The sequence below is a fragment of the Molothrus ater genome, chromosome 3 (assembly GCF_012460135.2).
Source record: "Molothrus ater isolate BHLD 08-10-18 breed brown headed cowbird chromosome 3, BPBGC_Mater_1.1, whole genome shotgun sequence".
Lineage (NCBI taxonomy): Eukaryota > Metazoa > Chordata > Aves > Passeriformes > Icteridae > Molothrus > Molothrus ater.
This window is the reverse complement of record NC_050480.2, coordinates 16728257-16755299: the sequence shown is the minus strand read 5'-3', so window position 1 is coordinate 16755299 and position 27043 is coordinate 16728257. Positions and strand designations below refer to the sequence as shown.

Genomic DNA, 27043 nt, shown 5'->3' with positions numbered 1-27043 from the left:
GCGCGGGCCCGGCATGGCGGCGGCGGTGGTGGCGGCCGGGCGGGCGTGTGCCCGCGGCGCCCTCCGGGCGGCCTGGAGAGGTGATGGGGCAGCGGGGAGACGGGACAGCCTCCGCGGGGAGGGCAGCGGCCACCGGCACGGGCAGAGAGGCGGGGGGAATCCCCGCAGGGCGAGGGGAGCGCGCTCAGGGGGCACACACGGACATCTGTCCATGGGCACATCTGGGCATCCATGGGCACATCTGGGCATCCATGGGCACATCCGGACATCCATGGGCACATCTGGGCATCCATGGGCACATCCAGGCATCCGTGGGCACACACGGACATCTCTCCATGGGCACAGCCAGGCATCCACGGGCACATCCAGACATCCATGGGCACAGCCAGGCATCCATGGGCACACCCCCATCCATGGGCACATGGATCCTCTGCAGTCACTTTTTGAAACTCAAATGTATTATTTTTTAAAGTATACATAGAAGGAAGGGAAAACGCATCTTTATGTTTCACAGTCCTCTGAAAACTTTCTTGCCTTTCTTTTCTTCAGCCAAATCTAAGCAGGTAATGAATTTCAGGTCTCTTTTCATCCTCAGGGCAATCTGTAATGAAGTGGTGCCAAACTCTGATTGGAGCCTGAACTTTAAGAAGGGCTTAAAAACAGGCTGGTGGTTTTGCCCTTAGTGAAGGAAAACATTTCCACAGTCTAGTCACGAGAATATCCTTAAAAAACCCCAATAATTTATTGCAGGTTAACCAGGAAAAATAAAAGGCTGCAACTACTTCTTAATAATTCATTAAAATCACTCTATCAGCAAGATAGAGTGCCTTCTTCTCTTTGTGACATTTTCTGTTGCAATGTTTTCCCTCCCACATTCTGCTTTGCACTTCAAGACAAAAGGTTCAAGTCTGATTCCCTTTGAAAATCACTGGCTTCTCTTCCCATGCCTATATTTGCAGAAACCACAGCTTTAAGGAAGGAAATGTGCTGTCTATAAACACCTGTCTGTCTCTGTTCCCAGGGTTTGCTCCTGTGCCAGTGGGAGGGAGTTGCAGCTCCTACTCCAGCCTGGCATGGGCTCTCCAGACACGGTGCTCCCTCTCTGCCCCCTGGACTGGGACACTGGAGCAGTGCAGGAAAAGCAGCTTCTTCAATACCTGTAAGTCCTGAGGTGGATAAAAATTATTAACTGTAACCATCAGGAGAGGGAAAGAAAACACTGCCTTGGAGAGACATGAAAATCTGTGTATGCTGACTTTTTTGTGTCTCCTGAGATTACAGTGGCAGCTGCAGGTGTTGACAGAAGTGTGTGCACAAAATCAATTTATCATCTTTTAATAGCAAACAAGGGTTTGCTTTGTGTCACAGTGACTCCATCTAATGTGTGTCATTGGATGGGAGGAGGAAGCCTCTGTTTCCTAGGCCTTTATTCAGAGTATAAATTGTGTTTATCTCCTAAGTTAATTTTGAGCCACAGGCAAGGCCTGCTGTTCAAGCTGTGCTGCCTCAAAGGTGAAATTGCTGCAAGGATAACAACCTGCAGATTGTCTGCTCTGGAGCAGTGTTTTCCTCAGCCCTGAAAGGAATGCTTGCCATAGCTGAGGAGTGCTGGCTGTTTAAATCCACACTCAGGGCTGTGAGCTGAGGTACCTGGGGGCCTTTTTCACCTGCTTTGTGCTCCCTTATCCTGTCCCACAGGGGAAGAGAAGAAATGGTAAGGACACAATCTCTGGCAGAGATAACTGCAGCAATTAGAGAGTCAAAATTTGATTGTTTCTGATCCATAGAATTTAAGAGCTCTGCAGAATCAACCTCTCTTGGTGGTCTCTTCCCATTCTCAACACCTGGGTGCAGAATACTGCATTTGCTTTCTTTACATCTGCTCAAGAGAAGGGGTTAACCAGTCAGGCTGGGCTTGCTGCTCATCTTATCCAGTAAATTTTGACCATTGGCAGATTCCAAGTAATTGAGGGTGGAGAGGTCTCCGAAGGCTTTGGAAAGGCTGCAGTGTGAGCTGCAGGCTCTGCATGGAAAAGGCTTTCTAAGGTTGCCACCTGCAGGGAGAATTCATTCAGACAAGCAGCAACAAGATGAGAATATGTAAGAAGCCACCCTCTGTTGTTATTTTGTTTATCTTAAATTAAACATGTAGCACCACATGATTGCAGCATGATTAGGATTTGTAGGTTAGATTATTTCCTTAATTAGACTTGTATTCATACTCACAAGCTCTGGATGAGCTCTGTTTTACCAGGAGCTTTTCCAGATGTCTGGTTAAATGACTGAATTACAAATATTTGCTGTGATGGCATCCATGTTGTTTAGTAAAATTTGATATATTTAGGCAAACTACCTAAAACTATTGCCTTATTTAATGAGGTGTAGCAACCTGGAAAAATGAAAGTGTACCTCCTTTATGTATGAAGCAGGGACAGTAGCCATGAGATTCAGAAGACTCAGGGTTTTGTATTTCAAAGTACAGTTAATCTAAGAACACTTTCTCTTACAGAAGTAAAAAGCAAAATCTTCACAATTCAAATGAAGTGGATACAAACAGTATAAATCACTCAAATTCTTAGCAGTGCAGTTCCTTCAGAAGTGGCAACATTTAAAATGCAGATATGACCATTTTATGTGGAGTAGCTGTCAAGTGAAATGTCAGCCAAATGACAGAGCTTTGTGCCTGGGAAGGGTGACTGGATTTGTCTCTCTCCTTAGTGAATGCTTAATGATCTTCCATCATTCCTTGGGCAATATCACCATGCTCTTGTTGGTAGGGTCATCTGTACCTCCAACATAACTATTATTTTTAATGGTTTGACTGGTTTAAAGAGAAGGAATTCATTTAAATAGGAGGAATTGCAATTACCCTTGGCATTTGTCTCTGATCCTTACCCAGGTAGCTCTCTCCTTCAGCTCTGACACAAAAACATACACAGGGATTTATTCCTGTCCTGTGACATATTTCAGTGATTTTTTAATGAAATCATGTAAAATTATCTTCTTATTCCAACCTTATTCTTTCCCCTTTCCACCCTCCTGACCATGGGAAGGAGTTCAGTTTTCATTTACTGGTTTGGCTGTCTCCCAGCCTCAGGAATTTTCTTTGACCCCAGGAATCCAAAGCAGCATGATTTTCTCAACATCTGAGAAACATGATTTTCTCAACATCTGTTATGGATCCAAGTGCCTGTGAGATAAAGAGCTTTTGTTTGATACTGGGACTATATGAAAATTAGACTGTCCAACTCACAGGTGATTCCATTATTTACCCTTGGGAGCCAGTCATGGTTTGGGTAGGAAGGACCTTAAAGAGCACCTTGTTCCAGAGGCACTTCTGTGACCTTTCTTACACCTTCCACTGCTCCTTGAGGCTGCTCCTTAATTACATTTTGTACCATGTTTTTGTAGTCTTATGTGAGTTTTCTTTGGGATAAATTGTTCATTTTGACATCCATGTCTAACTCCATGATCAGAATTTAAAAATACTTACTTTTTCAATTTACAAAGAATTTTTCTTGAAATATGAGCATTCCAGATAAATAATTACAGAGCTGCCTCTTGTCATTATCAGTGTACCATAAGAGGAGTTTTGATGTTTCAGCATTAAGGTTGTAAAGAGTTACATCTCTACCACTGCTTTTTTAAATTGCTTTTTCCTTTTACAAGAGAGTTGTCTGTATGTTGAAAAATAGTTAGTTATTTGCTTTTAGTCAAAAGAAAGGGGACTGAATGCCTTATAGTTAATTGTACCTGGAGAGGTACAATTCTTCTATTGGGTTTTGATTTGATTGGGTTATTTTTACAGTATTTATTTTGATAGTTTTATGATACTACTTTTCAAAGGCATTTAACCTGATTTTCATTTTGTTTTGAGGAACTGAACTAAGCCAAAGGTGTTTAGTTTGCTGAAACCTCACTGAAATTTCTCTTCTCCATATCCATCTGGTGACACTGAGACATGATAGTTACTAAAAATAAAAAACTAAAACTTTAATATCAAAGCAACCTTCAAAAGATAGTAGCATTTACAGCAACATATACTAGCCACATTTAAGGTCCTTGTTTTTCATAAAATGTTATGAAGAAAAAAAATACAGTTTCTCAGTTGCTGGAATTGTAGCTGGATTTATTCAGGGTTTGAATTGAGACTGACAATCAACCTGACAATCCCACGTCTGCAGCTTCTGCTGACATTGTGACAAATTGCCAGTTTTAGAAAATATGAAACTCTAATCTGAGTGCACTGTGGAAGTGTGCTCAGGGCTTGCAGTTAAGTGGAGTTATTCCCTGTGTCAGTGTAGCACTGTGAATGCATCTTTTAGAATATTTTCCAGGTTTTGTTGTACTATCAGGATGCAAGTTTTGTTTCTGGATTTTGAGGAAAATACCCAAAACTTTCCCATTCTATCTTGAGGGGAAAATAATTAGACTATAGATGTCTTTTTGTGTCAACAAATTTGCAGACCCACCTAAACAAAATTTTCATGCAATCCACATAATTGGAGCTTTTGCATTTTTTAACAATGTTATTAAATTACTGTGAATAAATAGGTAGCCCCAAGAGCTTCAGACTTGTATTAATAAAATCAAACAGAGAAAGTTTGGTAGCAGATGAGGGTTTTTTCCCTGTTTCACTCTTGTGGAAATCCCTCTAGCAGTGAGAAGTAGAACTGAGCTTAAGTTTTCAGTGGAAACATACCCGGTATGTGCAGTTCTTATTTTTAACCTGTTAACTTTTATCTAAAACCATTTTTATATCTGTCCCATGGTAGTGATTCCTTGTGTGGCCTCATGTTGATTTTTGTGGTGTTGCTGTAGCCCTTGTCCCGGTGAGACATTTCCAGTGCCCAGATGCTGGCAGCTGGATGATGCTGCACCAGTTAATGCTGTGGGACTCAGCAGTGCTGTCCAGACTGAACACTTCACAGTCCTCAGGGCTTCCCAGGTTTGTGGAAAGCCCTGGAGAGCTCACAGATGATACCCTCAGAAGATGACATCTGCAGGGCCTGGAGGCAGAATGGCAAAGAGGAGAATGTATTTTGCCTAAGCAGCCCTGGTTTTTAATGGCCTCACCAGGGAGGGGGAGATTTTTGTCTTCTCATTATCTTCCAGCAGAACTCAGTATCAGATATCCATCATATGCTGCCATTTAACAAGGCTGAGAGGGCACTTTTGAGAAAGGGTCTTTTTCTTTGAAGAAAACAATGTTTTGAGTGTGGTGACTTAATTGAGAATAATCTGGCACTATATCTCATTTTTTATTGATCATATAGATCCATGCTTTTCTGCTCATGGGTTAGACAGAAAATAAGAAACTGATGTCATATGATGGCAGACAGTGGCATTGCAGAGGTCAAGTGGCAAGAGCAGTTCTCATTTGGCATGGGCACACTGATGTTGATGAGTCTGCTGTAGAATCTCACATGTTAAAAGTGATCCCTCTGGTATTAGAATGCCATTGTTCCATTTTTCTCTCATTAATAAATCTCTGTATTTTCATCTGCAGAATATTCCCTTTTGAATCATGGAGGAGAGGATTCAACCTAGAGGAGTTAAACATTTTCCATAAGTAACTTTACAAAGCCTGAGTAGGTCTTGGAATGAAAGACTTCCATGTTTAAAGCTAAGCAGAAGATTCATTAGAAAGATAACTCCTCAGGAATAACAGATGGTGTGAACTGAGTTGACAGGTTTTGAGCAGTGTATGAGTTCAGCTGAAGATGATTAAGGTCTATAAAGTCAAACTCCATCTTTGTTTTGGATGGTTCACTGCTGTTGTTTTGGAAGTAGGTTTTAATGTAATTGTGAGAATGACTGCAGCCACTCATAAGAATTGAGCTTGAAGTTGAATGTTAATACATGCAATTGGAAATGACATCTAAATTATTTGAGTCATGTTCAGCCACTGCATTGTGTTGTAGGTTTTGCTCTTAAGACAGCTGCTCTGTGTATGTTTTTTCCTAGCAGCTTTACCCTAAATGCTTTGTAGTTAAGGATATTGTTGTCAGGCACATTTTGTAAGATGCTGGAGAGAGAATATGACATCATAAGCTTAGATTTTTGGATCACTCGTTTTCCTAACCTAAGCTACTTAAATTGCAGTTCTTTGCCAAATCCTGGTTAGAGTGGTTGATGTAGCCTGCTCTGTGCCAGCCTCTGTCCTAGGAATCTTTGAAGTACACGTGGAAAGGGAGCTGAAAGCAGAAAGTTGTTTTTTGGAATGGTGTTTGTAGAGCAACAGAGAGATGTACATTCCTGCAGAAAATGGGAGACCAAGGCTGAAGTCCTTCAAATCAGGAAGTGTGTGGGTCTCCAGGTTCCAGATAAGTGTGTTAAACTTCTGGATTAGGTAAAAGGGGTAAATTAATGAAGTTAAAGGCCTGCATCCAAGAAGAAATGTCTCACTGTGGTCATTAAGCAGCTGTCTATAGACTGTAATTTATCATTAAATCTGTAGCAGCACATTCTCTGCTTGCTCACAATTCATATGCATGAAGCATTTTTTTCTAAATCCTGTTTTTGTTTGGAGATGGTGGCAATTGGTGTTTTCTAAGATTTCATCTGTTAATAAAAGTATGTATTCCAGGCTGAAACTTGGAAGAGAATGTAAGTGGTGGAAAAGACCTTACTGAGCTCCTTAGGTAGTACAGCTGCACAAATGTAATGGTGTTAGTGGACAGCAGTGCACTGAGGCACTGTTTAATGTAAGTAGAAGTATGATTATTATAACAAGTTCTTTACTCTTTTTATTATGTCAATATTAATGTCTTTCTATCTCTGCTGCTGTGCTGCCACAAGCTATTTGTCACCAAAAACCTTAGGGAAAGATTACTTGTATTGGAAAGAAGTGAGCCTACGTAGCTGTTTTACAAAATTGATCCTTTCTTCTCCTTTTATTCCCTTCAGTTTTCCAGTTTACTGCTCTTTGTCTTTCTTTGTGTGCTCAGCAAGCTGTGAACTCATCTTCCAGGAGACAAAGAAATCTGATTTTAATCTCAGTTAATGAGTATCTAGGATACTGGTTTCTGATGGGGCTTACAGCAAGTCTTTCAGTACTTTTGGTTTACTGAGGTGTGGCCAAATATTAATCTGATAATTACCTGTCTCATTCCAGCTATTCAGGGATAATATAAAAAGACAAAACCCAAATCCTTTCCAGAGTATTACAAATACCTTTTGTGTAGATTAAGCAAAATGGAGTGATGTCACACAGACTTACTGTTCTTAGTGATCAGCTTGCAGGAAGCATGCTTTCAGCTCCATTCAGTAGTGGATCTTTTTCTAGTCTATAAAATAAAATCTTATAGATTACACTTTTTCCCCCCACTCAGTAGCTCTGTGCTTTTGGGTGACTGACTAAAAATGTGTAGTGGCTTTTATGACTGGTTTTATTTTAGCTCTTGAGGAAGGCATGCAACATCCTCTTTCACAAAGGCAAAATAAAATAAGCCCATAAATCTCAGAGACACTGCATATCTGCTGCAGTGTCTTCATTCCAGAGCATCTCCACAAGTGTGAAGGCAGTGCACTGGTCCTGCTGTCTGTCTGCAGTTGTTTCCTCAAAATCATCCACTCCTTCTGCCTGTGTGTGTGCTCACTAATCACCTTGGTGCTTTGCTGCCAAGTCAGATTGACCTTTCTTACACACAGATTTTTATTTTCTGCAGTGGTGTGTTGTCTGTCTGTCACAAGCAATGTCCCCACCACTGCAATCCTCCTGATGACAGCCTATCCCTTTCACATCCCATTCTTGTCACTTTGTCTTAAAATCAGCATGATACCTCCATCCTATAAAGAACTCTGCAGCCTGCAGGCTTCTGATGTGTTTCATTAAATGCAGCTGCTTTCCAAACACATGATGGTATTATTATAGACTGATGAGATGAACTGCACTTTGGGACCAAATGTGATGTTTTCATCTGGTTCTAATTTTGTCAGGATTTGTGCAGTGCTTGAGGCCAAAGCTTGACTTGGCCTGACCTGTTCTTCATGGATATGTTGACATTGAATGCTCTCCTCTGGTGCAACACAATGTCCTTACTCTGTGACCTTTGCTACTTCCCTCTATTGGAATTAAAGTGATCTGATTGTATGTATATTTGGAGTGCAGCTCAAAGAGCAGGATTTTTTTGGCATATATTACCAGCTCCAGAACTGCTCTTTTCTCTTAGCTGCTTGTTGCTGCCCCTCTGCAGCCTCTTTTGTAGCTGTTTGACCCTTTGTAGGGTCACCCAAACTGCAGATTGAGGGACTGTTCCAGCTTAAAAATAGCCTTGCAAAGAAAAATGTAAGTACCTTTATTGTGATTCCATGTTTCCGGGCTAGCAGGATTATCATTTTTAAAAAAGAATTGCTAGTTACACAGTGTTTTCTGAATCAGCTAAGAAGCTTAACAGTATTGATGATCAGCATTCCACCTAATGGAACAGCCCCATAGTTAACTTAGCATGAATTTACTGAAAAACACATTACCTACTTAATTTGCTTTTTTTTCCCCCAAAAAAATTTGCACTAGGGAGGTAATGCATTTTTATATATAAGTTTTTGTTGGTTTTGGTGGGGTTTTTTGTTGGTTTTGTTTCCCCCACACACTTAGCTCACAGCTACATGCATTGGTGTGTTGTAATCAGCTGGAAGGTTTTTAGTGGCTGACAGTTCTGACCCTGGTTTTAAGACATTTGATGCAGCTGCTGTTTGTGGGATTTTTTTTTAACTTCCAAACCTCTGGACATTGGGGTTCACTTGAATGTCTAGAAAAGAGCATGTAATTTCAGACAAAAACTTGTATTTTACAGGGACTAAAACCTACCCAGGAGGCTTTTCAATTCTTGCCTCAGAGCATATAAGAAGTGGGATAAACTTTGCTGTTATCCATGGGCATTTGTGCTGGTCTGTAATACACAGATTTCCACTTGTCTGCAGTAGAGCCAAAATCCTGTTACATCTTTTGCCTTGTTGAGCTGTTCATAGCCCATGTTTTTTGGGTATGTGGAAGCCACCCTGCTCTTGGCTGTCTTGAGGTAATATTATTTTGTAGCTCCCTGGACTTGCAGAGTCGTGTGTCCTTCCTTGTGTACTGAGCTTTGATTGCTGGATTCAGGAGTCTCAAAAAGGAATCAGTTATGCTTCCTACTTGGAAAAAGATATTTGAGTGAATAGGTGTGTGTCAAACTTTTGGAAGAACCACCTTGACACCTTAAACAAACTTAGTACAAAAATAAACCTGGGCACTCAGTGGCATCTCTGGGCATCTCACTGTGTTGTCAGCATGGCAGAGCTTGCCCAGTTCCAAAGCATTTTCCAGTCTGTGGGGCAGGATCTCTCAACCACATCATTCTGAAAATAATTAATTGCTGGTGGGAAGTGGTAGCGATTTTATGGTTATTTTAATTCCCCTGGTTGAAAGTTTTTACTGAGCTTTTTTGTCTGCTTTAAATAAATAAAATCAGTTTGTAATCAGAGAAGACAAGATTTACACTGCCCCTAGGTCAAGCACATAATAGCATTGGTTTGCAAACAGAACCTTGGTGATGCTGCTGCATTCTGGCTGGAGAGATGGGCAGGGAGGAACCTCCTGGAATTCCACAGGGGCCAGTGCAGGGTCCTGCAGCTGGGCAGGAACAGCCCCAGGCACCAGCACAGGCTGGGGTGACCTGCTGGGCAGCAGCTCTGCACAGAAGGACCTGGGGGTGCTGCTGGACAAGGAGCTGTCCATGGGCCAGCCCTGCCCTGGGGACAAGAAGGCCAAGGGGACCCTGGGCTGCATCAGGAACTGCATTGGCAGCAGGGCAGGGAGGTGATCCTGCCCCTCTACTCAGCCCTGGGAGGCCAGTCTGCAGTGCTGGCTCTAGTTCTGGCATCCTCAGGACAAGGGAGACCTGGAGCTCCTGGAGAGGGTCCAGCAGAGGGGGACAGAGAGATGATGAAGGGACTGGAGCACCTCAGTTCTGAGGAGAGGCTGGGGGAGCTGGGGCTGCTCAGCCTGGAGAAGAGACACTGGGAGGAACCTCATCCATGTCTGTCAGTGCCTGCAGGGAGGGGCCAGAGCATGGACCAGGCTCTGTCCAGAGGCAGTGGGACAATGGGGCAGGAACTGAGGCTCAGGAAGTTCCACCTGAACATGAGGAAGAGCTTCCCTGTGCAGTGCCCGAGCACTGGGACAGATTGCCCAGAGGCTGTGGAGTCTCCCTCGCTGGGGATAGCCAAGAACCACCTGGACACCATCCTGTGCCCTGTGCTCTGGGATGGCCCTGCTTGAGCAGGGAGGTTGGAGCAGATGACCCACAGTGGTCCCTTCCAGCCTGACCCATCCTCTCTGATTCTGTGAAATATAATCTATGGTGTCTTTTCACAGAATCAGTTTCTTTTTGGTATAGTTTTTTCTTTTGTTGTTTTTTTTGTTTGGGTTTTGTTTCTTTTTTTTGTCTAAGCTGCTGTGGTATCCTTTATTGCCATCAGCTGGGTGAGCAGGAGTTTTGCAGATAATTACTGAATATGTTTCCTAAGTCCTGCTCTGCTGTGCTGGGTGAAGCCCCAAGGCAGTGCATGATCCTCCCCACAGCCATTGCCTGAGGAGGCCTGACAGAGCCAGAGGTCTGTGATAATGCTGTTGAAGTGTTTTGTATTCCTTTCTCCTTACATTCCTTTCCATTCACACAGGCAATAAGGGAGACATTATATTTTCAGTACTTGAGAAGAGCAGCAGGTTTATGTTTTGCCAGCTATTTTGTGTTTTGTGGCTTTTAAAGCAGGGTAGCCCCTGGATATTTTTAGGGGTGATTTAAGTTGACTGTCACTGATCAATGTCCTTGGATATGTACTGCAAGGTATTGCTGCTCTGAGTTACTAATGAATAATTTTCTTTTCATGACCTAGAAATGAATACCATACTGGTTACTTGTCTTTAAATCAATTTTGAAAAACCTTGTAAAAAACATGCCCTTGGCTGTGGGCATCTCTCAGTGCAGTAATCAGGAGTACAGACACATCTTTGCACCAAATACATATGCACAGAGTAGGAAATTACTTTCTTGGCAAGGCAGCAATGCTACAGTTTAAATTCCAGCAAAGCAAAGATCAAGCAGGTTTCAAGTTGGGGGTTATTTTTTGTTCAGCTTCAGTTTCCAGTGTAAGCTGTACTTGAATATAACTTAAGGAAGTTTTGTTTTTCATTTCAGTGACAGCTGATCAGCTGTGGAAAGGAGCTTTGGCAGAGACTGGCGTGGGAGTAAAGAAAGGAAGAGGAAAGAAAAAGAAGAAAAAGCTAAGGAAGAATCTCAATAGAGGCCAGGAGATTGGTGAAGGTAGATCACAAATACAAAGCTGAAGACACATCTTGATGTTTTTGTGTACAGTGCTTCTTGATTTCATAAGTGGACAAATTTCTTTTCTGTGATGCCAGAACTGCTTGAGATATTTTTGTATTTAAACAAAAAAATCTTGATATGATTATTTAATGTTGGTTTTGCTTTTCCAGTTACAAATTCTGCATCATAGAATGCATTTGAAATATGTGAGAATTTTCCATTTTGTTGCATTTTTCCTGAGTGCAGAGTTGCAATTCTCACTTGGAGCAAAGCATAATTTTTCTCTGTTATTTCTAAGGACGTTCTGGTTTCCTCTGGCCTGGTCTTAATGCTCCTGTGCTGCAAACTGGGAAAGTGCAGGAAGTTTCCCAACGAAAAAAAGAAGAACGAGAGAGAATTCAGTCTGAAATCATTCAGCAGAGAGATACATTTGAGAAGAAAAAGAAAATAAAAATTAAGAGAGAGGGAGGATGGAGTGGAAAGTGCTGGGGAGGTGTCATTCTGGATCCTCCTGACCCTGGTCCCAATGGAGGTGAGAAAACCAATTATCTTCTGCCTCTCCCTTCACCTTTCTGAGGGGAGACTTGGAGAAAGTGAGATCCAGACTTTTTCTGTGATTGAAAATTGGTTTTGTACTTTGTTCCAGGCCCACACGCAAGCAAGCTAAATCAAAGAGCAGGTACTGCTCACACCAGTGATATCTGTTAAAACACTGCTTTATTTCCTGCAGCTGTTAGACTGTTCTGTTCCATTACAGACTGAATGATTTTATGTGGCATTACAGAGTACTCTGTTCTGTCAGACTGCTACAGGAGTCTTGAAGGATGGAAATGTTCTTCTGTGTCCACCATCAATTGTCTTGAGTATGAAGTATAGTCATGGTTTTTTTATAGTTTCTTAAAGGATCCTGTGGGATAAATCAATCTTGTTGAAATTCTAGTTCAAATAATGAAATAGGGTTAAAGATTATGTAGTTTGAATGTAGCTTTTAGAAGAAGCTGCAATAAATAACTACCATAATAACTATAAAAGTTATTTTTTATTTCCTAAGTAGTTCAATATAGTGAAGCTAGAGCTTTTACATGTACAGCAGAGAGGTGACTTTTTTACAATGCTGTTATTCAGACTACTAAAGATTCTACAGTAGCTTTAAAATTTAGAAACCTAATCTTTTTCAACTAATTAAACATTAAAAAGACTTGTCAGCTCCTGTTGGGCTGAGTTTTTATTGTGAAACTCTGCTTATTGACATCTTTCTGTACACTTTTATAGTAAGAGGAGCTAAGAAAAACAGGTGGTATTTTCTAGCACTATTGCATTTCATTTTGTTACCCTAAAAGCAAATATTCTGTGGAAGGCAGTGATGGGACAATGGACTTGGCCAACTGTCACTGAATCTGTCAATGTAAAAATAGGAGATCTGAGAGATTAATTGCTCCAAATTCCTCATAAGTCAGTGGTGGAACATGGAACAAGTCAAGAAGTGCCATGGTTTTAATTCCATACTCTGAACACAAGACTGTGTTGAGTTTATCCCACTAAAAGAAGTGACAGCTGTTGTAAACAGTGTTTATGCATTTGTGAACTTTACCTTCCGGTGTTTTCCTTGATTTTGCTTTTGGCTGGTACTACTGATATGGATTACTTGCATTAAAGTTGGCAGTGTGGAGCCTGTTCTAGTCAGATCAAGTTCTGCCAAAAAGAGGAAAGGGCACTGCAATCAAAATAGGAGAATGAAGCTGTCAGCCTGTATTATAAATGAGTTTGAGAAAAAGCAGTTTCTGGTTAGCATGCACTGGTTTTTTTTTTAGTCTGCTAAAAATGTTGGGGATCTTCAGGCCCCCATAGTTCTTTCAGTTTCTTTCTTTTTATTCAGAGGATTAATGATTTTGCAGGGGAATTGGGACAATCCCTGTATGCAAAGCAATGTGAAGGTGATAGGAAGAGCAGACCTGAAACTGCCAAACCCAAAGAATCCTTTTGGCTTGAGACTGTGGCATGACTGGATTCCCTGGTGTCACTTTTTGTGCTAGCTAGGAGTGCAGAAGGAACAGTGTTTTCCACTTAGAAATCAAATTACTTTTCTCCCAGGTTTGCAGTATTTCTTCAGAACCTGAAGAGCTTCAGAGGGATCAGAGAGTGCCTGCTGGGATTCATATCCTTACTGTCAGCCAGAAATCTGCTTTGTGCAGCCTGACAGATCTCTGAACTGACAGATCTCTAAACTGTGCCAAGATGATCATGTTTATAAACATCTTGGAGGGTTTGTGTAGATAATAAACCAATGTTTGGTCAAGGACTGAGGCCCCAGTTCTACATTATTAAAGGCTTTTTTAAGCTTTCCTCCAAAATCTCACAACACAAGTAACAACACAAAGTAAAGGTTTTCTGTGTTATACTGAAATGCTCTTGTTCATGGGGTAAGTTGGAAAAGCAAGAGTTTGTAAGGACTGTGGTTATTTGAAGTGGTCATATATTGTTTTGTTTCATGCACCCCCCTCCCCTTTCTGGAATTTCACAGACGTGTGGATACAGAAGTGCTTGCATTTCCACAGAATCATAGAATCAAAGAATAGGTTGAGTTGGAAGAAGCTTTTTACAGGTCATCTAGTCCAAACCCCAAATCTCTTTGAATCCCTGTTAATTATATGATAAGGGCTTCAGAATATTCTGAAAAATTTTGGATAATACTTTAGTCATAATGGAAGTGACCCATCTGGTGATTTTAATAATTTACAGCTTTTGCTCTGTATATATGAAATTTGAGGTTTATTTGGAGTTTTAGAACAGTATATAGGGAAGAAGGCAGTTTACACTGCTGGTTCAAATTATTCTAATCTTACCATTTCTACTTCTTGCTGAGACTGCTTTATAAATTACAGCTCCATAGAAGTTGTGTCCTTCTTAATTTGTACCACCTACAGGAGGGTGTGCTGATAGAGAAGGAACACAAGGAAATGTAACACCCTGTTTTTCTCCCTACAGAAACTTATGAAGATTTTGAAACAAGAGTCATTGAGGTAAGCATTGCAGATCTTTCCAGGGACTTTGAAGAATTATCACTACTTTACATTGACCTTGGAATTATTTACCAAGTCTTTGCTAAGTCAGTATTGTAGCAGTAGGAATTCATCTGGTTTTCTGTTTCAGCTGCACAACCTATGAGAAAGTGAGTTACCTTGTCTCTTCATTTGAGAGAGAAGGGCTAAGAGAAACATTTTCTTAACAAAATAGCCTGATTCACAACAGCTCCTTGTCTGAAAGTTAAAAGAATAACCAGGCAAGTCAGAAGCAGAGCTACCTGACAGCTGTACTCCAGAAAAGCATCTGAGGCTTCTCTCCGGTTCTGGTAATGTGCAAATGGGTTTCCTTGTCCTTGATTATCTTTCTGCATTTTGCTGAGATGACCATCAGTTGGAATTCTATCCAGTGGCTTGAGTGTTTTCTGGATAAATCCAAATCTTTGCTTGTGGCAGTGAGTTTTGGTACCTCCTGAGATGTGGAAAACAGTGATGCTGTATTGTAATCTCAGTCTGGGTAATTAAAAATCATGAGTTGCTTTCTAGATGTCTGCTGTAAGGATAAAAAGCAAAGGATAAAAAGCAATGGATATAAATAAAAAGCAAGGTAAATTTAGACATAAAGAATGACTTGCAAATGGGAATTTGAATACTGGAATGGATTGGGAGTATATGGAATGTCTGTCATTGGAGCTTTTTAAAAACAAGTTAGATAATCTGTCAGAAGGGATGGGGAGACAAAATCTGTGACCTGTTAACCCATTTTCATATCTCAGTGGATTTTTGGAGTGCACTGGACCACACTATGGGCTTTGACTGATGCAGCAAAGACCATTTGGAGCACTTGGCCTTTAGCTGAGTCTGTGTTTGAAGGCCATTTGTAAAAATTGAATTGCACAGGAATTGTTTCTAAAAGAAGTGATTTTTGTTCCCAAGCCCTGCAGCTGGCAGTGCCTTCTGCTGCCTGAAGGGGCTCATGGCAGAGCAGAGGATGTTGCCTGCTGCTGTGCCATGTCACAGCTGGCTCTCATTTTGGGTGCCAGAGCAGGGGAGTTTGCCCTGCTGTAGTGGCAGAATTATTTACAAACAGCAGAGCTAAGTTGCTCTGCAGGGGTTCCATGTGCTGTAGAAATCTGTCTCAATGCTTTATTATATTTGAGTAATAAAAAAGCTTTTAGAAGCAGGCTGGGGCTCTGTTGTTACATGAGATTGCCACAGTTGTGAACTGAGAAAGTGGAATGGTTTTGCAGAAAAATAGCAGCAGCAAAAGTTCTCTGTTCAAAATCAGCAGTGAGCTCAAGATAATTGAGTCTTACAATTTTCTGATAACAAGTATGAGTTTTGAAATAAATAGATCATTTTAGCATTCCTGGCTTAAATAGGTGAGAGACATGCTGCTATTTCTGGATGTGTTTTCCATTATATTTGCCTTCACAACAGTACAGGAGATTAAATGTTTGCTGGGAAGTTGTGCTTCACAGCAAGAAACTCAAAACAATTTTTAAAGGACTGCCTCATGAACAAAAGTATAATAGGCCCTTTCTCTTGTGATTATGCTACTGAAAAGGCTGTGCTGTTTTGCTAAACAAAGAGAAATTGCTTATTAAAGTGTTTTCTTATAATGTAGGAACAGAAAAGCTGTAATTTGATTTCTCCTGACTGAAAAATAGAGTACAGACAAGCTCAGACTTTCATGTCAACTAGAACTAAAGTTATTGTAGACAACTTGGGTTAACTTTTCTTACTTTCCCTGCCAGCCTAAGGCAACATTTCCAGTTCTACTCATATATTAGAGATAAGAACAATCTCTTTAAATAGAACTGATGGTAATGCTTAACTGGTGTTCTAACATAATATAATCACAGTGGTAATTAAAATCTACAGGTGCAGCTGACATGTGCCATTATTATTTTCACTTTAAGGCTTCATTTCATGTGTCATCAACCCTCAGATGAATTTTCCTTTTATTTTTCTCCAAAATGAACATAGTAACATAGAAAAAAAAAAGTAGCCTACCTGACATCCTGTGCTTTAATAGTAATTGCCTTGCAGTGCAATTAAAACTAGAAAGTGAGACCTTGTGCTCAGTGGGGCCTGAATCCACAGAGCATGAGGTTGGTGGCCCTCTGAGTCTCTCATTAAGGGGAGCTTTCTAAAGGAGAAGATAAAGTTATAAATAAAGCCCTTTGTAAAAAACAGATCTCAAAGGGGTGTTGTCCAATGCTGAAATTGCCTCCTACCAGTTGTGAAAACTGTGATCTTCGTGATCACTTGCTGGTTTGTTCATGGTTTTTTGTTCCCATTGCCTGTTTCTGGTGAAGGCAACTTGAAGAATTTTGGGCAAGCCCGGCTCCATTTTAGCAGGGTCAGTGCAACCTTTCCAGGGTCAGAATAGATCTGGTTTTGAGCCAGATGGTTCAGGTATGGTAGGAGCATTTTTAAATAAACCAACAAAAACAGTCAGAGATTTGTGTTTGAGTGTTGAACTACAGAATGCAAAGTAGCAATAGGTGTTCTTGTCTCAGTCCATTTGGACCACTCAGATTTGCAGAGCAATATAACCTGTAAATTAAAGTTCAGTTTATGAGCTTGCTAGGCAGGAAAACAACCAACCACTCCATCCCATTTATACTGACTCATCTAGCACAGGAATTCATTAGTTCTTCACTTAATTCCTGAGGTTTCTAACTGAAAAGTTCCTAGTTCATAACTGATAACTGTGAGGAAAACAGTTGCCAAACCAACAGTCAGAGTGTTCCTCCTTCCTCCTCTGTTGTAGTGCAGGTGTGGCCCTGGGAGGCACCTCTGTCATTGATGTCACACAGCTTGGAAATGTCATCTGTGCCACTGCCACCAGTTAGGGGGCTCTGAGGAACTGCCAGAAACGCAGCATGAAGGGATGGTGGCTGCAGGGGACAGAGAGCCCTGGGTGTCAGTGGCTGCATGATGGCTTCTGCTCCTTCCTGGACATCTTGTTTGCCTTGTTGCTGTCACTTTGACATGAGGGAGCTGCTTCCCTGCCTGCATCAGGCCTTTTCTTTACTCAGCTTGGTAGACTTGTTACTTGTGACAAAGAGAATGTTCTTTATTGCATGGGCTAAACCCCTTTGTTTCTCTTCATAAGTCATTGGAAGTTGTTTTTGCAAAGAGGGAAAAAAAAAACGGCTTGTGAGAAAGAAATACTGCATGAATTACAGTGTCTGAGATCCATTGTTTGACAGCCTTGACTAAAAAATTATATGGTATAAAGGATACTCTTTGAGTAATAATTTACTTCTAATGAGATGTTGCCTCAGAAGTACTTCTGGGGTATTTGTAGGCTCTAAATTTTGCTTTTAGAATACAGGGAAGTCTTCTGTTCCCTAGAGGATGCTGACAGTGTCTTTAGACTGGCAATGAAAATTTCAGAAAGTTTTTAACATAGCACCTGAAACTCCCTGTCCCAGGAAAACATGAGAGGTCAGAGCTGTGCACTATTTCTGATACTCTGGGAGTACTCAAAAGATTTTGGCCTGCCCTAAAAGTAGAGTTTAGGAATGCTATCCTCAACTGGTTCTGTTCAATAAATACTTGATGATTTTTATCTCTTACCTGTCAGGCTGTATGGAAGAAATAACTGACATTTGGAACACCCAGAAGCTTTTGAGTGACTTTTAATTGGGCATAATTATGGCCCATCCTTTGAAAAGGAAATAAAGCCATTGCAGATGCAGAGTGACTGTGAGGGTGCATTACTGGGGGCTCAGTCCAAAGGATCTGTACTCAGCTGGGAGCTGTACTATGAGGCCACACTGAGAGAGAGGAGAGAGAGGAGCAGGACAAGGTAATTAGTGCTGCTTGTGTTTGTGTGAGTGTTGTTATTTCTGTTGTGTTGGCTTGCAGGGCTCAGTGTGGCTTGCATCCCCATCTTTCTGTAAGAGTGCTTGGATGGGGAGAGCATCTCCTGCTCTGAGGGTGCAAGGTTAAGAGCCATTTCAGTGTAAACACTGCAGCTGGGAGGTGTTCTGCCATTGTGGTACCAGTCTGCTCTACCCTTGGTGCACAGAGTGCTGATGGGCACGTGATGTAGCTGCCATGGCTTTGGCTTTTGTTAACAAGTTGATTTCTCAATTCTTTAGGTAACTGGATTCCCAAACCTTTTAGCTGTGCCCCTGACCCTGTCTGGGCTCATTGGCATGGAAGTGCTTCTCTTTCAGCACTGCACCCTGCTCTCATTTTATCTCATTTCCCCTTGTACCTTGGAGAGCTGCTGGGACCAGAAGCTGCTGTCCCCTGAGGGGATCAGCCTGTGCAGACATTTCTCTGCATAAGAGCAGCAGCAAAAGAGTGGCAGGGTCAGTAGTGTGGCCTAGAGGTGGCAGGTTCCTAGAAATCATGGCTAAAATAGGATTTCTAGAAAGGAGGGATTCCCAAGGGCAATAAAGTTGGCCAGTCATCCATTTGGCTTTTACAAAAACAAAACATCACTGGAAGTGTTGGATTTTGACCCTTTTTTTCACCAAGTGCAAGAGCTGAAAGCATAAGAATGTTTAGCAGCCTTTCTTTGAGTGTAACTTGCTTCCACATTGTCATTTCTCCTCTTGATAGATGTTTGAGGTGGTTTCATTTTGGTTTTGAGGTGCTGCTCTTCCCTCAAGTCTAGAAAGAAAGCTGAGTTTGCAGCATTTCACCACTGGATGCTGGATACAAGGAGACAGTTAATTTGAGGTACTCTGTGATTCAGGTTGAGCATGTGCTGCATCTGCTTTTGAAGTTTAAAACTTGGCTTTCAGTCTAACTTGAGTGGCAGTCTGATCATAGAGGTGGTTGTGCCTGGGTTTCAGTCACTTTTCAGAGTCTGTGCTGGTTGAAGAGTGGCACAGAAGCTCCTTGCATGTGTCTTTATTGCCACATTCTGGAAAGGGAGAGGAATAATCCATGAGGAGATTTCTACATCCTTTATTTTTGATGTGCTGATTCTATTTTTGTACAGATACCTACTGAGATTGGCAGCAGAAGATAAAAGTGTGTGCAAAGCAAAAATAGTACTCTCTTGATGCTCCTGGGGAGATGATTCTGCTTCACTCTCTTTCCTTCCATTATTATTTTGCATTTTCTCTAAATAGCCCATTTACACAGGCACTTTCATCTTATGGGGTGTGGTTTTTTAGCTTGTTCTTGTCAGCAATGAGTTTGAAGAAAGAAAAATAGCTTGGAATAAGCAATTGGCAAGGCTGATATTTCTTCAAAGTGCTCTCTAGAATGTGTGGGCACCTTGAATTAAACAGCATCTTTATTTTGATGAAAACAAGGTGAAATTTTTGAAACCCTAACCATAATCTGTACCTAGTGAAGACACTGGAATTTTGGGGGGGGTTGTTGGTTTCGGGTTGGTTTTTTTTTATTTGGATTTCTTATGGTGAATTTTAGTAAGAATGTTTAAACCATGACCAAGTATTTTCTAATAATCTACTTTCAGATGCATAGCACTACAAGCAGAGCAGCTTACTGATGAATTACATATAGGGAGAAGGATTTTTATGTATGCTATGTATTATCTTTTGATACTTGGTATATAATTCATGTACTACATACAGCATATAAACTGTATGTCTGTATTTAAATAAACATTTAGTGCAATATATAAACCAAACCAAGGGAGCTAGATCAGATGGACAAAGGATCTCAGGTTGTTGTCCCAAAATTGGGTTCTCTCACCCAGTGTGCAAGAAGTCAGTGCACACACAGTGGAGCCATTTGATTTATTTATAGTTCTGCTCCAACAAGGGTGCTGTGGGTAAAGCTAGCACACTGAAAGCCAAAAATACAAACATATTTATCCAGTTTGATTATTTACAGTTCTGCATCACGAATCTACATCACTGCTTGGCTAAGCTGCTCCTTGCTTAGCTGTCTCTCACCTGGATTTAAGGGTATAGCACATTCTGAATTCCTGTTTGGTGTTAGGGGTCCCCACTCACAGGCAGGTAGCCTCAGCCTCAGAGCTGTGGTTTACACATCAAAATGAGCCAGGTTCACCAAAGGACAAACTCTGAAGTATTTCTAAACCCCAGCAGACCAAAGCTGGTTTGGGCTGACATGTAACCAGTCTCTTCCCCTTATCTCATCATTTTAGTGACCTTTTGCCACATTCTGCATTCTCTAGGTCAGGTTGTCCTCCTTTTTCCCAGAATATGCTCTCCCTCCCACCTGTACATCTGTCTCTTGTCCACTTTGGGATGTATTGAACCATCTAAGGTGGGGGCTGTAAAGCAGTGACTTGCTGATAGAATCATGGAATATTCTGACTTGGAAGGGACCCATCAGGATCACTGAGTCCAGCTCCTGGCCCTGCACAGAACAGCCCAAGGATCACAGCAAGTGCCCCAGACTGTTGTCCAAACACTGCCTGAGCTCTGTCAGGCTTGGTGCTGTGAGCACTGCCCTGGGGAGCCTGTTGCAGGGCCCAAGCACCCTCTGGGTGAAAAGGTTTTTCCTGATATCCAAACTAAAGCTCCTCTGACAGAGCTTCAGGCTATTTCCTTCTTCTTCCCCTCTCTTAAATGGAATCTCCTTTTCAGCAGCTGTTATCTCTGTAATGAGACTGCCTTCTGCAGCATGCAAGTAGATTTTAGTCCTAAATTCTAATTCATGTAGAGCAACAACAGACCTTGAGCAATTCCTGAGAGTGCTTCTAAATTAGGTTAAAATATGAGGTGGGGCACTTCAATATTGGTGTCACTTTTTCAATATTAGTGTTACTTTCCATTTCTTTACCATGTTTTCTCATAATGCTTGAAATCACACATAAAGCTGGCAGCATTAGAGCATTATCTGTTGTGCAGCTGAACACAACAGAGGGGTTACTTTCATGAAAGGTAACTTTCATGAGGTAACTTTCTCTCTGAGTGTGGATTTTTAACAACCTTTATGTATTTAATGCCTTGAAGCCAGTGTCCCACTGCAGTTGCTACCCATTGACAAAGACAGTATAGATATTTTAAGTGTACACTACAGACCTCCAGTACCTTTTTTTGGCAAACTCGACTCTCTTTAAAAAAAAATTAAAAAAAAGAAAAACTAACAAAACCCAACCCATTTGGACTATGGGCAATAACAGGAAACTTTGTATGGTTGTTTTTTTTTTTCTTCAGGTGAGAAATGTGTTTTGTATGAAGGCAAAGGAAGGCAGAAAAAAATCAGTCCGTGCCTTAGTGGCTGTTGGGAATGGTAAAGGGGCTGCAGGTATGTATGTATTTATTGTATGTATGTATTTATTGTATGTATGTAATCATTGTATGAACAAGGTAACATCTGATGATGGAATGTTTTGTGGCAGCTTTCGTAAGACAGCTGTGTTCATGGTCAGCCAGAGTTTTGCTGAACTTTGCTTCTGTGAAAGATTCAAGGCCTTGTGTGTTCCTCCAGCTGGATTTTGCTTGCACTCTTCCTGCCTCTTCTTTGGAAAGCTTCTTCATGGAATGTGTTATCACTGTAATCCAGATGTCCTAAATGATGGGACTGAAGTTGTTCCAGGCTTTTTTTCTTCATTCCCTTCTTTATCTTTAAACAGAGTGGACTTTCTTTTGTCTGGAGCAGTCATCACTACTCAATTGTTTGAAACAAAGTTTGGTCAAACACATAAAAACAGCTTAAGCCTTATTATTTGTTTTTTTCCTTTGACAACAAGCAGTTGGCATCCACATGTAGGTGTTCATAACTCCTTAACTGTTTGTCTCTGTGATTTTCTCTGAACCACTTTTTGAGTATGGTTTGTGCAATGGAGTGGAAATTTAAATGCTAAACTTGGCTGTGAAGTTCTTTGGTTTTTTCCAGTTTTCTTTCTGAAGATCATCTGCATCATCTGTTTTTCAGCAATAAAATGCCTCTTTCTGTCTTGCAGGTTTTGCCATAGGGAAGGCAGGTGACAGGACAAACGCTTTAAGGAAAGTATGTTGATTGAATTTTTTTTACTTTATGACAATTACAAATAATTCATACCTACAACTTATGGGTTTTTTTCCCCAATAATCAGTTATAATTTGTAGTCTTTGCAAAGAAGTAGATCCATGTGTTTGCTTTGCCTGTCTTGATACAGATAATCATAGAATGATTTAGGTTAGAAATGCCCTTTAAGATCACCCAGTCCAGCTGTTGATCTAACACTGCCAAGTCTCCCAGCAGCCTCAGTGCCCTGTCTGCACATCTTCCAAACACCTCCAGGGATGGTGACTGAGCCACTCCACTGGCAGCCTTGTCCAGTGCTTGGTAACCCCTGCAGGGGAGAAATTTTTCCCATCTAAACCTCCACTGGCACAACTTGAGGCAATTTCCTCTCATCCCATCCCTTGCTACTTGGGAAAAGAGACCAACCCCCACCTCACTGGGGTCTCCTTTCAGGTGTCTGTAGGGAGCAGTAAGGTCTCCCCTGAGCCTCCTCTTCTCCAGACCAAACATCTTCATTTCCACAGAGTTTAGATGTGGCAAATCTGTTTTCCTAAGTTGTTTTTCTTTCTTTTTTTATGTCTAATTAATTGAATAATGGTAAATTGCAAATGCTTAGCAGAAGAATTCAAGGGGAAAAATGTTTTCTGCTTTTGTTCCCTAGGCAAAGAATAAAGCAATAAGTTCCTTACACTTTATAGAGCTGTATCAGAACCACACAAGTAAGTATTATTCTCTCAATGTAAGCATTGAATATGCCAGCAAGAACTGGTTGCAACTACTTGCAAAGCATAAAAAAATGTTAAATCAAGTTTTTCTGGTCTGATGCATTGTATTATAATTCTTGACAACCTAGTCTAGTTGCAGGTTTCCCTGCTCATTGTGGAGGGTTGGACCAGCTGACCTTTAAAAGGTTCCTTCCAACCCAAACAATTCCATGGTGCTGTGCTTAAAATTTGGATACCTCATGCACAGTATTTCAGGCTCTTAATAGCAAGATTAGATCTTTTCTGGCACAGTTTGAGTTAAGGGAGTCAGATACTGTCAGGGCATTTTTCTTTACAGTGAATTCCTGTGCTTTTCCCCTTACTGTGTCAGAGGAGATGACTCCCTGTGACTCAGTCCATGTGTGCTGACCCAGCAGGCAGGGAGAGCCTGGGCTGGAGGGTCAGCCTGATGTTTCCTGGTAGTTTTTTGTTAGTATTCTCTATGGAAAATCCAAGAATGCTGATGCCTATGGGGAAATCTTAGGTTAAAAAGTAGATTATTTAAAAAATATGAGTAAAACTGTGTCATGTGAGCTCAGGTCAAAACTAAATGTGGCTCACTGGAGGCACACCTACTTTTCAACAGTATTCACAGGTATCTCAGCATTCATAATCTATTCCTGAAATGTACCTAGACTAATCATCCTCTTTAAAGAAATCAGGGGAGAATAAAACCAACTTCACAGTTCAGAAAAAGGAAGGCACTAACTAAAGCTTTTCTAGAAGGAAGAATTTATCTATAATACCTTTTTCCCCCCCTCCAGTTTACCATGACATTTCTGTGAAATTTAAAAGGACAAAAATCCGCATGAAGAAACAAAACAAAGGTAATTAAAGAAGTTTAAATTTTGAATTTTTCATGATTACTGACTGGTATTTATTTGATGAACTTATGTAGTGTCTAATCTACCATGTTTTAAATGTTGAAAATCATCAATCATTTTTCTTTAGAAATACCTACTGTTGCTGCCATGGCTTTGCTCTTGCAAATTGGGATTTGTCCCTTTTACACTGGTGGGAGCTCTCTGTGTAATTCCTTCAGTCCTAAATTACCTGGGTATGGACTCTGGTCCTGCTCCAGCCACTGGTGGGTTTGTGTAGAGCTGTAAGTTCTCACACCCCTCCCACTCCAGGTCTCTCTTCCTTTACAGCCTTGGTGGTTGTGAAGACAGTTTGATCTTCCTGGAAGTGGCACCTGAAGTTTCATGAGAGCTCATCAGTTAGGGGGGTGGTTTTTTCTTTTCTTTGTCTCTTTGGGTTTCTTTCAGATCTGTGTCTCTGTATATTTTGTTTCTGGTTTCCCCTTTTCCCCTCAGTTTCCTAACTGGCAAGGTCTCCAATCAGATAACCTCACTAAAATAAACATTTTCTGTAACTTTCCAGCCATTTGGTCCCCAGGATTTATTTCTTTTTTGTGTCCTTTACTCAGCAGCAGCAAGACTGTCCTGCAGTTTTTAAAGATCACTAGGACTAAGCCATGTGAAACAAAGCTCTCTGGATCAAAAGTAGACTATTCAAAAGATATCTCCCCCATTAAAACCTGGCAGGTGTAAGAAACCATCTGCAATTAATGCCAGTGTAGTACAGTTATGCATTGGAGCTGATAAAATCTCCATCTCTGTGATGGAGAGGGATGCAGGTCACACACAAACCTCTGTGTTTGTGGATTTTGAAATATGTTTGTCTCTCCTTCACTCTGTGCCACTAAAATTATGACAAAGTCCAACTCATTCCAATTGCTGGGCCAGGCAAAGGGAAGTGATGCCTCTGCACAGCCCCTGGAGCCATTTTCAACATCTAATGTGTTCTACCATGCTGGGTAACAAAAACAACAAAGACATCTCAGTGCTCTCTTCTGAGTAAATTGTGTGCTTATAAATAATCACACAGTGCTCATTTATGTTTTCCCCCCAGGGTATGGTCTGCACTGCCACCGAGCCATTATCACCCTCTGCAGGCTAATTGGCATTAAGGACATGTATGCCAAGGTCACTGGATCCAAAAACTTGATTAACATCACCAGAGCTCTCTTTAGGGGCTTGACCCTACAGGTGGGTACACTCCCAGTGCCCATTAGGTATGGGCACAGGAGGGGATGGATGTTGTAATGGTTTATGGGCAAACAGTTTATATTCCACGCTTAAAATGAGGTGATCTTACAAACAAAATCAGCAAAGGGGGTCATTCCTCAGCAGTTTTATTGAGTTGTCCAGTCAGGAAGAGCTGTGTGTAACTCTGCCTGTTCCACAGCCAGGTGTCTGCAGGGGACATCTGAATTCCTGAGCTTTCATTTGGTGGGGATTTGGTGACTACTGAAAAATCCTGGGCAGAGGCAATTGTGGGCCAGGTGTGGTTGCTGCTGCTTGTTTGTGCTCCAAGTTCTCATTGAGCAAGGACTGAAGCCCCAGCTGCTTCTATTGCTGCTGTAATTGAGATCTCTGAATTCAGCCAGGGAGATGGTGGTGTTCCCTCCACCTCTGAGTGCTCACAGTGGAGATGTCTCTGTCTGAGCCAGCTGCCTGGAATTGGTGGAGAAGCTCCAACATGCAGCATTATATCCTTTGAACAGCAGCCTCAGGATGAGTCAGCCCTCTGGAAATTCGTGGTTATCTCCCTTGTTTGCAGCTTTGGTGGCTGCCAAGATTTAGCTGCTTCCATTGCCACTACAGCCCTGAGAGCTGTAGCTGTCAAATCTGTCACCCTGTCCTGGCCAATGTCATCAGTTCAGCCTCAGGAGGTGAGGGGGTTGTGATCCTCTTTGCCTGCTGGGAGTCACAGATCTCCCAGCTTAGCAATACCTCAGGGCAGTCACACTTGGGGAAGTCTGGCATTGTATTTTTAATTAATGTCTCTGAGAATCTTCCACAGAACAAACAGAAGAAAGGTTTGCTGTATAAATTACTACTTTTGGAGTTATGCACTTTATATGTTTTCTTCACTGCCCTGAGAAGGAAAACTTTCCTGTCACCTGTAAACATTTACTCTGTAAAATCTGAATGAGATCAAAACACCTTGTAGGCAAGGGACAGGTGTAATTGAAAATAATGTTACATTCATATCTTTATGAGTGTACCTTTATGTTAGTTAATGCCACCTGTCTGGGCAGTAACAGGCACTTTTCTGTTACCAAAGCAAAATTTATATCCACATAAAGACATAAAGATGTTCCTGCCAACAGGCATGTTTATGAGCAGGGTATGTCTTTCCAGAAGCAGGTTCCTCTGGGATGACACTGCAGGGCTGATCAGTGTACCTGAGGTCTGGCTATCTGAATTGTTGCCCTGTAAGATAAACCTGACAAGGCATTTCATTTACACAGTGCTTTAACTGTTTATTAGGAAATGACTTTTTGGGGCCTTTTTCCCCTGCCCCACATCCTGTGTAGGTTTTGGCCTGAAGTAAAGCCTCACAGTTTTCATCCTAGTTTTGGTTGTCCTTTCCCTGTCCTGCTGCCAGGAGACTCACCAGCAGCTGGCGGACCAGAAGAGCCTCTACGTGGTGGAGTTCCGGGAGGAGCAGGGCCCCCTGCCCATCGTGGTGGCCCTGCCCCAGGGGCCTGTCCGTGAGGAGCCTGAGCCTGAGGATGAGGTTCCCAACACAAAGCTGGAGTGGAGGGAGGTGAAGGAAGCCCAGGGAATGCTGAAATCCCCCTGGGCCGGTGTCAGACGGGCGGCGTGCTGACAGCTTCGGGCCCGCCGTGGTGTCTCCAGCTCAGAGCAGCTGGGAAAGCCTGGCTCAAGACAAGGCTGTCTGGGTTTGAGTTCCAGGGAGGGCAGCAGGAGCTCTCTCGTGCCATCCACGTCACTGCTGCCATCCAGGAGCACTGTTTGCTTTCCCACAATTCCCCTGAGCCTGTCCAGGTGGGAAAGTTCAGATGGAAGCAGTCAGAGAACGAGTCTTGGGCTTCAAGCATGCATTTACTCCACTCCAGAGGTGGTTTGTCCATGTTTCTTTCACAAGCTCTTGGGAAACTGTTGAAAATACAAGATTGTGAAAGCAATAAAGAATCATCAGAGTGAGTTTA

At 41.8% G+C, this 27043-nt stretch overlaps 1 protein-coding gene across 1 annotated transcript; it reads left to right on the top strand.

Moving 5' to 3' along the window:
- Positions 1 to 27043, top strand: MRPS5 (mitochondrial ribosomal protein S5). The gene is made up of 11 exons (XM_036380831.2): positions 1 to 80; positions 1022 to 1159; positions 11181 to 11306; positions 11608 to 11841; positions 14295 to 14329; positions 21463 to 21553; positions 22212 to 22258; positions 22917 to 22974; positions 23784 to 23846; positions 24934 to 25070; positions 26476 to 27043. The coding sequence occupies exons 1-11, from the start codon at positions 14 to 16 to the stop codon at positions 26698 to 26700; spliced, it is 1221 nt and encodes a 406-aa protein (XP_036236724.1). The 5' UTR covers positions 1 to 13; the 3' UTR covers positions 26701 to 27043.